Raw genomic sequence first — 11,346 nt, 5'->3', positions numbered from 1 at the left:
CCCTAACAGCTGCAGGCTTAACTGAAAGCAGCTTACAGAAGTGTTCCTGTCTTTAACACTCAGATGCCCAGCTCCCAATGGGGTCCAAATCCTAAATAAATCCGTTTTACCCTGTATAAAGCTTATACAGGGTAAACTCATAAGTTGTTCACCCTCTATAACACTAATAGAGAGACATGCACAGCTGTTTGCCCCCCCAACTATTAATACATACTCTGGGTTAATTAATAAGTAAAAAGTGATCTTTTTAAATACGGAAAGTAGGATTTAAGTGGTTCCAAGTAGTAACAGACAAAACAAAGTGAATTACCAAGCAAAATAAAATAAAACATGCAAGTCTAAGTCTAGTACAGTAATAAAAACTGAATACAGATGAAATCTCATCCTTAGAGATGTTTCAATACGTTTATTTCACAGACCAGACACCTTTCTAGTCTGGATGCAATCTTTTCCCCGGTACATTCCTTGTTCCAGCTCAGGTGGTAGCTAGGGAATTCCTCATGATTGCTTGCCTTTGGTCTGTTCCACCCACTTATATATCTTTTGCATAAGGTGGGAATCCTTTGTCCCTCTGGGTTCCCACCCCTCCTTCTCAATGGAAAGACACCAGGTTAAAGATGGATTCCAGTTCAGGTGACATGATCACGTGTCCTGTGAGACCCCAAGCCTTCATTCCTCCCAGCCTGACTCATAGGAAGGCCTGCCTGCAAACAGAGCCATCCACAGTCAATTGTCCTGGTTGATGGGAGCCACCAATATTCCAAACCACCATTAATGGCCCACACTTTGCATAATTACAATAGAGCCTCAGAGTTACATTTCATATTTCTAGTTTCAGATACAAGAGTGATACATTTATACAAATAGGATGACCACACTCAGTAGATTATAAGCTTTGTAATGATACCTTAGAAGAGACCTTTTGCATGAAGTATATTTTAGTTACATTATATTCACACTCATCAGCATACTTTCATAAAATCATATAGAGTGCAACGTCACAAAGACTACTTACAAATATCATGAGATGGAGAAGCAAGAGATGTGCCTGCTTCTTACTGGAGAGTCTATCTATACTTGGTGTGATGGCTGGCAAGCAAACTTGTAAATCATTCTCCACTTCCAGTTGTGACCTGAAATTTATCTTCATAGCTGTCACGGCAGAGAATGATATGTCACATATATATGTTGTTTGGAAAGGTAGCAGTACTTTCATTGCTTCTATAACTAAAAGTGGGTACACTGCAGTAACAGTTGGCCAAAATTGGCAGGGTCACTGTTCCTGAAACTTAATTTTCAGTGTGTGGTCACAGGATAGTTCGAGCAGTAACTGTTCTGCTTTTCCACTCAAACAGCAAAATGACACAGCAGAAGTTGAGAACGGTTCCAGAATGCAATCATATTCCTCCATGTTTATATTTTAAAGTAAACACTGAAGTACTCTGCCACAGTCAGTTACAGTGTGTTACAATTACCTGTGGGTTTATTGCTCATATTGTTGCCATACCACCACTCCTGTTGCCTGTCATAATAGCAGCACCATCCGTGCAAACAGCAACACATTTCTCCTAATTCAGCGATTCAGCTTTCATGAAATCATTCAATAATTTGAATATTTCTTGATCTGTTGTCTGTTCTGGTAACTCCTGACAAAAACAAAAATCTTCCCCCCAGCCAACCATCCCGAACAAAAACTAATAATTGTGCTGCATTAGCAACATCAATTGTCTCATAGGGCTGAATTGCAAACTATTCAGTTGTACGTAGTCTTTCAATTATTTGGCATTTTACATCATCTGAAAGCTCTTCAATTCTCCTACTAACTACGTAATTAGAAAGTGGTATCACCTTAAGTTTCTTCACTGCATCTTCGCTTACCATCATTTTGCACATTTCTATAGCAGCTGGAAGAATCAGTTCTTCTCCAATGGTATGGGATGTTTTACTCTTCGCAATCTGAAGCGATGTTAACAAAAGTGCTTTCAGAGCCTTTTCTGGAACCAGTGTTACGTTTGTCATTTGAATTTTCTATCAATTGCTTTCTTTCTTTCATTGAAAAAAGTCTCTGGATTTATCTTTATACTTCAGGTGCCTTGTTGTAAGGTGTCATTTCAACTTCGCAGGTTTCATTGCTTTGTTTGAAAGGATTTGTAAACATACAATAAATTGCAGTCATCCATCACTAAATTCCATAAAACCAAAATCACTATAACTTTCGTCAAACTTTCTGTTCTTCATTTGTTTCTTACTTCTTGACTCTGCATTGTCCATGGCGTCAGCACAACTAGCAGTACTAGTATGAGGATGTTTTAAAAACATATCCATTTACAATGTAATTTGCTCACACGCTGTAAAAACATATTCCACTTCTACCCACCAATGATGGTATCAGTCATCAAAAAACCAGATGTCGCTTCTGATTTGCTGTAGCAAAGCAGTGAGATTTTTTTACATTGATGCTTATACAATGTGAGTGTTATGGTAGTGTTCATTCACCATGGAATATGTTATATAAACAGAAATAGTAGATTTATCTGTTTTAATCATTAGGCAGTGCAGACATGAGATGAGATTTTGGGTTTTTTTTGTAATATTTTGCAGACCTGTACAGTCTGTAAGTACTCCTGGGGATCTGTAGATCCCAATTTGAGAACAGTTGACCTAGAACATCCCTGACAGGTTTTTGTCCAACCAGTTCTTAGAACTCTCCAATAATGGGACTTCCATCATTTCCATTGGAAGTCTATTGCAGAATTTAACTACTCTTACAGTTAAAAGCTTTTCCTAATATCTAACCTTAATCTCTCTTGCTGCAGATTAAACCCATTTCTTCTTGTCCTACTTTAAATGGTCACAAAGAACAATTGATCACCATCCTCTTCGTAACAGACCTCAAATTATTTGAAGACTGTGATCAGGTTCCTCAGTCTTCTTTTCTGAAGATTAGACATGTCCAGTTTTTTAAAACTTTTTATCATAGGTCAGGTTTTCTAAACCTTTTATTACTTTTGTTGCTCGTTTCTGGACACTCTCCAATTTGTTCACATCCTTCCTAAATCATGGCAGCCAGAACTGGACACAGTATATACAATAATGGTATATCCTTATGTAGAATACTGTGTCCTGGACTGATCACCCACTCTCTAAAAGGATATCTCAGAATTAGAGGGGGTACAGAGAAGGATGACAGATTATAAGGGAAAATTAGGAGCAACTGAAATCTTTTCTCAGTCTGAACTATCTCATTTGTAATCAATGAATGTTTGGTTACTTGGTGACATAGGTGTGACCTCTTGATGCCAACGGCTTGGGGCACAGGGATACATCGGGGTACAGGGATCCCTGGGTTCACCAAAAGAATGCCATGTAAGATCTCTAATAAAAGCCTGTGTCACACTGGTCAATCATAATCATTGTGAGATGTATATATAGAAAATATCTGAAATTATGTATATATACTAAAAATCATGTTCTCTAGGTCTGCAAGTTAAGACAGGTTAAGAGAGAGATACTTCTCTCACTCTGGCTGATTATATGCAAATTGAGTATTGTATCCTTCACAATGAATGCCCATTCACAGTGTGAGCAAAATTCTAATCAATATATTTTGGGTGCTGGAGAAAAAAACAAAAGCAGCAGGAGTTATATTGTTCAGGGCTGAAACTTTTAAGTGAACTTTTGAAACTATATCTAGGGTACTGATGAATCCCCCAGGTGTGCCTTCAATCTGTGAGGATACCTGCCAGCAGGCTTGATTTTATGAGAAGGTGTCTCAACCATGTTGGGGGGGAAAACTGGGGGTAAGCCATCTTGTAGTAGATAGGGGAATGGCTTGTTTGTTAGGTTTAGTCTCTAAGAAGCATGTTATGATTTTGTTTTATATGTTAACTGTTTCCTATATTCTTACTCACTGTCTTTTGAATCCCTGTTCTTTAATCATAAATTTATTCTTGTTTTCATTATCTCTGTAATCTCAGTATTATGTGTTAAAGTGGTGATCCTAAGTTGACTCTTAGAAGCTGATGTGTACTATTATTTTGGGAACAGTGTCTATAAGAGTTCTGTGGAACAGGGGCTGAGCACTCCAAATGTATTCTCAGAGAACTCAGGGTGTTGGTGCGTGTCTATTGCTAACCTGTACAGAGAGGGCAAAGCCTGTGGAGGCCTGGAAGGTGCTGCTTGTATTGCCCGAGGCTGGTAGTTACAGGGAGTTGATCCACAGCAGGCACAGATAAGGCTCCCTCATGCTAAAGGCAAGTGGTGGTGAGGTGCCTCACAACCCTGGGTACCCCAGGAATGATCACAATAGGACTTGTCTACACTTGCGGCAGCATGTAGGGTAGGTACATATAGCTACACGCTGCAGTGAAAGGCAAGCTGCGTCCACACTGTGGTATGCAGCTGTACATGGCTGTCTCCCACTGCCAAAGTCCTTCCCTTCCACAATGAAAGACTCTGGCAGGAGGGAGGTAGTAGGTAAAGGCTTTAGCAGAAAGCAGCTACTAGAGCCTTTCCCCACTGCTGGAGCCTTTCTCTGCTGCTGGAGTCTTTCACTGCAGAAGAGAAGGACTTTGGCAGTGGGAGACAGGGGACACTACACTGCTAAAAATAACAGTGTAATGTAGGAAGCCCAGCTTGGGCATGTAGAAAGCCATGTAGGGTTTATTCTTTAATGTTCTGGTGTGTCTGTAGTCTATTCATCTAACTAATGCCTCACTGTCTACACTGCTATCCCTGCGCTAGCTGGATGTGCAGTGTCTGTACTCTACACGCCGCCATAAGTGTAGACCTACTCATAGGACTCACGAAAGCTTATGCTCAAATAAATTTGTTAATCTATAAGGTGCCACAAGTACTCCTTTTCTTTTTTCATAGGACTCAGATATTCTAACCTGCTCTCCTGCAGTGCTGTAATACAGATGCATCAACTAGCTATAAATGGCTAACCAGCAGTGTGTCAAAACATTCTTTTTAACATTTGTGGTATCAAAGGTTGATTATTGGAATGATCTCTGAATTTCCCAGCTTCATTTTCTTTTCTTGTTCTCTAGAATGGTTTTTTGGGGGCGATGAGGGGAAGGGTGTTATTCAGCTTGTGCCAGTTGTTTAGCACATGAAGGTTACAGTTAATACTGTGGTTTAAAAGAGATAAATGTAGTGACTCTCTCAAGGTGGATTTCTGTGTGTGACTTGCTTACTTGATTCGAAACCTTAAAAGTTGTTGCTGTAGAGATCACTGAAACCTCTTACGTTGTATTATAGTATGTTTTTTTCCCCCTTAGCACTGTTAGTATAAAGTAAATTAAATAAATTATATTTTACAGTCAATTGGCAATGCTGGAATAGTTTTCACTTTTGGTGATAACTATTCCATCTGTTGTGTGCTAGTAGCCAATGAAAACATATGGTATTAAATTCACACTGTTTAAATATGTTGCATATTTTCTTTTTATATATTCTGAGTGTTTTAATGTATGATTTGTTTTCAATACTTCGTTTCATAATTTTAAAAAGATATCTGCCTAATCTTTCCATATGTATTTGTGAATACTGCTATATAGTTAATGCTGCAGCTTTACGAACATCTGCCAGATAGTTATTGGCATCACTCTCTCCATGCACTTCTGTCCACATACATCGAAAGCTGTTCAATTTGACAAAAGGTTTTGGGGGTTTGACTTAGTTGTCCTATTTAACATTGAACAGTTTTAATTTCCCCAGAACAGAAACATTTCCTTCACTTAAATATGAATCAGATTTGGAGAGATGCAACTAATAGCAACTTACCTGTTAATTTTTGCCATTTGTTTGTTTAAATGTTAATTCATTCTGAGTAAGCGAAGAGACAATGCACATGCATAGTATTATCAAAAGAATTTTTATTTCCTATTAATTTCAGATCTGTGGTATTAAATTGTAATATCCTTGGAGCATAAAGAAAATATATAATAAAATTGTTTGTATAATATACTCGTACACACAATTAATGGTGTTATATATATTGTTATGTATATAAAAGAAAATCCATAGTTTAGGATGGTTATGGAATGTAAAACCTTATTATTTATTGTCGCACACAAAAAATAGGTATATTTGTATGTTCTGTGTGTATTAGAATAATCAGGTCAAGATTTTCAAAAATAGAGGCCTAAAGTTAGGCTTCTAAATTCATATCCAGGAACCTAAATAAGGTTGTTTTTCTCACTGTTGAGCTTCTAGCAGAATCCCTTGACCCCCACTGAGTGCTCTGCACTTTTGAACATTGGTAAGATGCCTACATATGGTATTTGACCCTAACTTTAGCCCCCTCCTTATTTTTGAAAATTGTGTTCCAAGCTTTTATATTCTATAAGCATTTCATTTTTTTCACATTTCTTAATCAGATTATGGAGTGAGAGTGGAAGGTGAGGAAATTATATTAATTAAACAGTGATTCGTATTCATTGATGTCATGATTAAAGTTGGCCACAGTAGCTGTTCTTGTCGTGACACGGCACACCTGTTGTAATCATTTCCACAGCAGATCTGTGCTAGCACAGCACTTTGATCTTTTATATTTGTAGAAGAAATAATGCTTACAGCTTTATTTTTACCCTCAAAAGCTTTCAATGTTAGGAGTGTGTTCTGGCCCTCTTCTCATGAAGGGTAGGTGAGTTAGATAAGTAAATGTGTTGATCTTGGCTCTACCTATAAAAGATATTGGATAACATCACAGAATATGGATTTCTCTGCTCAGATGAAGCAGAGGGGGAACTGAAATAACTTTCTAGAGGGGTCAAAGATTTGAGCTTAGGTTTAAAGTGCTTTACAGGACATTTCATGCAGATAAATAACAGTACAGTATCTTGATTAGAGCTAGTAGATCTAGCATAGCACTTGTATACATGCTTGAGGAATTGGACTCTACTCTTACAAATAGTTTGTTCCCATATATGTGTAAATTATATATTTGTTAGGTTGCAATGGTCTATAGAAGGTTTGTGTATTTTTCTAGAATATTTCCGAGAAGAAAACCATTGAAATTTATTTTGCTGGAACAAGAATCCACACTTCCAATCCAATACATTAAATAGATGTAATCACACACTCTTTTGATGTTGCTGTGTATTGAATAGTTTCCAAAAGACTAAGGAAAATGCTCTAATGTTTATGATTGTAGTTATCTTCGTTCAGTAGTTTACGTTCTAACAAATTTCTGCAGATATGTCTTTTGTGAACAGTAGATTAATTGTAAAGACATTTTTGTGTTAAATTAAATTAATTTCTAAATGTATTTTCTTTTAGAGAACTAGAGGACGAAAACGAAGTTTTGTGCCTGAAGAAGAAAAGCCTGAGGTTGGGATAATAGTGTATTTTTTTAACTTAGATTCACAAAATATTAAACTTCAGGTGTGTAATGTTGCCTTCAGTACTATAATTGAAAATGTTTGCTTTCCCTCTCCCCACCCCTTTCTTTTGATTTCTTCTGTGATAGGAACGTATTCCTAGAGAAAGACGGCAAAGGCAGTCTGTTCTACAAAAGAAGCCCAAGTCAGAGGATTTAAGAACTGAATGTGCTACGTGCAAGGGGACTGGAGACAATGAAAATCTAGTCAGGTAGGCTTAATACTGTGACCTTTTCCACAGGGGATTAAAGTTCTATCTTCATCACTTTCTCATCATAGCCGTAATGAGGAAAATCACAATATAGAATGCTTTTAAAAAAATCTGATTTAGGGGAACGTTACTTCGGAAACATTGATTTGATCCACTTATTGACCTGCCACACACATTTACACTTAAGATTTAGATGTAAATAAGCAACATAATCTGTTTTTCTAACACAAGAGAATTCATTTTCTTTGGTCAGGGTGAATTGCCTATGCTTTATAACAGGTCACAAAGATAAACAAACAGGCAATCTGATCAAGGTATTCCAATATTAGAGTTACAGTACTTCCCTTATGTAAAAAACATTAAATCAATTAGCTTTGGTAACATTGTTCTGAGGTAAAGTGAACGTTATTGCGAGGAACATACACATTTTAAAAAAAGTCTTAATAGTCCCCTGTCACTCCACACCATAGTAAATGCTTCTCATATGGAAGAAAGGTGAAAAGCTGTCCTGAATGCGGGTTTTAGCAAGCACAGCATTATAATCAAGAGTCTAAGCCAAGAGGGGAGTGATCAGGGAGTGAACAGCCATGGTTGCTCATATCCATTTCAATGTAGGTGTGCACACGCCACATGCACTGCCGCCAGAAAGTCTTTCCCTCAGTGGTGTCTGTTGGGTTGGCTCTGGTGCCCCCTGGAGTTGCGCCCTCATAGCGCTGCTATATAGGGGCCTGCTGACCCACCACCCCCTCAGTCCCTTCTTACCACCCCTGACGGTTGCTGGAAATTCTGTTCATCTTTGCGTTCATACATGTACTCTGCTCAGTGGACTTTGTCTCTTTTTCCTGTATATAGTTCATAAAACAGTAGATATTATAGTTTTAGTGTTAGATGGTAGTAATAGAGTAGGACCCTCCTTACTGGCATTTCCTCTTCCCCGGCACTATGGCATGCCTTGGTCTCCGAGGTTTAAGCCGTGTGAGACTTGGCATAAATCCATGCCAAGAGTAGTGACCCCCACTCTCCTTGCCTTAAGTTTGTGGGGGAATCTCACCTGCGGGACAGCAACAAGATTTGTATCCAAAAGGATAGGGACCAGAGACTTGAGTTCCTCCTCATGGAGATTGCTCTTCGTCCCCTCTTGGGAGCCAAGTCGCTACTCGGTACTGAGCCCCTCCATCTTGGTTAGAAGCATGCTGGCTTCTCTGAGAGACAGGCAGCATAGCCAAGCCACTCCGGCACCAAGAAAGGACTCCTCGTCTGTGTCCCAGGACTCTTGGCATCACCAAGGATCTCCGATGCAGAGAAGATCTAACCCTCATGGGGATGCTCGGTGCCGAAGAAACAACGAAAGATGGACAGGGGACACTCCCCAATTCAGAAGTCTTCCAGTCACAAGGAAACTGGCAGAGTGAGATGCATGTCAGGCCACCCAGGCTCAATGGTTGCCAGTCTGGTACTGTCAACTCCAGCCTAGCAAGGGGAACTGTCGAGTCTGGTATCATTGGACTCTCCTCCGAGTGAGAGCCATAGGAGTGCAGTGATGGCATTTCGATCTACGCCAGAGGCATTTGAGGCAGGAAGAAACCTGCTGTTTCCCCCATCAGGTAGGAACAGGTACTGGAAACGAGAATGGCTACAGCATTGGCCACAGGTCAAAGGGAAAACCGTCAAAGGGAAAACCGGTGATGATTTTGCAGCACTAGTCACCCACCTCCTGGCACCACTCTGATACCATCTGGCACCACTCCCCCGAGGTCATTGGGAGTGACTTCTCACCATCGAATTCTGAACAAGAGTGCAACAGCTCCTGCAGGAGCCAGCAATGCTCTGACTGCTGGTACCTGATGGCTGATATGAGCCAAGGGTTTCCACCAGTGGCCTGTCCCGCACAGTGGCAGGTACCCGTTCAATGGTCTTTTTGGACCCCTAGGCTTTCCATCAGGCCCAAGCACCTCAGACAAGGAGGTTGTACTCTATCGCGTTGGAGGGTAGGATTCCCCCACCTCTTTCCTCAGTGCAAAACCGGACTTCCATGTGAAGAGCAGTAAATAATTCAGGACCTTCCTTTCGAGAGCATGTCTCTCTCTTCAGAGCAGACAGACTCTTAGCTCAACAGCTTAGAGGATTTGAGAGCCACCTTAAGTCACTAGGCTTACATACCCCAGCCCAGCTGAGGAGGCACTTTAAGCCCCAGCCTTTGCCTCATTTCTACTAACCTCAGTGGAGGCAGGATTATAATAAGAGGCAGGGTAAGCGCTACAAAAGGAGGCCTCCTCCCCAGCCCTCATTGGCCCATGGGTTTTGGCCCACTAGACAATTGCCTGGGTCTTAACCGGCCTTTTGAGGGTGTGCCCAAGGACGGTGCACCAGGACCGTGTCTGGATCCATCCTCCCCTATCTTTGTGGACTGGCTGTCCCCTTTCTATTGGGTGTGGGCCCATATTACCTCAGATTGCTGGGTGCTATGCACGATAGGACTAAAATACCCTACAGTTCAGTTCTTCCCGGCCTTCCCATTCTCGCTCCCTGTCCCTCTTCAGGGACCCTTCTTACGAGCAACTTCTAATTCAGGAAGTGTGAATGCTTCTTGAAGTGGGAGCAGTAGAGGATGTTCCTCTGGAGCTAAGGGGCACGGGGTTTTACTCCTGTTATTTCCTAATCCAAAAGGCCAGTGGCGGTCTAAGACCCATCCTGGATCTGCAAAATCTCAACAGATTAATGAAGAAGTTGAAGTTCTGCGTGGTCTCCTTGGCCTCCATTATCCCGTCTCTTGATCCAGGAGACTGATGTGTGTCTCTCGACTTGAAGGACACTTATTTTCACGTTTCAGTCTTCCAAAGCCACAGAAGATTCCTCCGATTCGTTGTGGGCCAGTAACACTACGAGTTCACGGTACTTCCATTCAGCCTGTCAGCAACCCCTTGGATTTTCACAAAGTGCATGGTGGTGTCATGGCTTTCCTAAGGAAACAAAGGGTTCAGGTATATCCCAACCTCAATGACTGGCTGATCAAAGGGTGGATCAGGGCCCAGTCGGAGGCAGATATACAGTTAATGTTGTCAACCTTCCAGAAGTTGATAAACATGCAAAAAACAACAATCTCTCCCTGCCAAAGGATAGAGATCATAAGGGCGGTCCTCGATTCGGTCCAGGCCCGAGCCTTCCTTCTGGAAGCCAGATTTTGGGCCCTGGACTTGATCATAGAGAGCCTCAGAAACCAACCCATCACCATGGCAAAAAATTGCCTGAAATTCCTGGGGCATATGGCATCATGCACATATGTGGTGAAACAAGTACTTTTGCGACTCAGACTTCTTCAGACTCACACTTTTGTGGTGCTGGATCCAGGGTCAGTATGTGCACGTGTCCCATTTGCAAAACCTCAGCTGTCAATGTCTTTAGTCACCAATACTTCTGCTTGGGTTGGGGGCGGAGGGGTTTTATCTGGGGGTCTTCAGGACTCAGGACCTCTGGTCCTAGGAGGAGTTCTCGCTACACATCAATGTAACGGAACTCAGAGTAGTGCATCTTGCCTGCCAAACGTTCCAGCCCCACCTGCAAGGCAAATGCATGTTGGTGCTTACAGACAACATGAGAGCGATATTCAATATAAATAGACACAGTGGAGTGTGCTCTTCTCACCTGTGCCAGGAAACACTTCACCTGTGGGAATTTATTCAGTCCATCTTGAGGCCTTCTATCTTCTCGGGGCACAGGACGAGTTAGCAGATCCATCTCCAATCATGAGTG

The 11,346-nt window shown here is 41.1% G+C and overlaps 1 protein-coding gene across 3 annotated transcripts in view; it reads left to right on the top strand.

Annotated features, from left to right (window-relative positions):
- The window catches only part of PHF14 (PHD finger protein 14), a 299,910-nt gene that overhangs the window by 148,968 nt on the left and 139,596 nt on the right, over nt 1–11,346 (top strand). For all 3 annotated transcript variants that reach the window (XM_084620028.1, XM_084620027.1, XM_084620029.1), the window contains exons 15-16: nt 7,285–7,335; nt 7,475–7,596. In XM_084620028.1, coding sequence (XP_084476154.1) covers nt 7,285–7,335; nt 7,475–7,596 — 173 coding nt within the window. The remainder of the gene's footprint in view (nt 1–7,284; nt 7,336–7,474; nt 7,597–11,346) is intronic.

This window comes from Lepidochelys olivacea, assembly GCF_965140295.1.
Source record: "Lepidochelys olivacea isolate rLepOli2 genome assembly, chromosome: 2".
NCBI classification, from domain to species: Eukaryota; Metazoa; Chordata; order Testudines; family Cheloniidae; genus Lepidochelys; species Lepidochelys olivacea.
The sequence above is the reverse complement of the archived record's forward strand: the minus strand, read 5'-3'. Positions and strand labels throughout refer to the sequence as shown.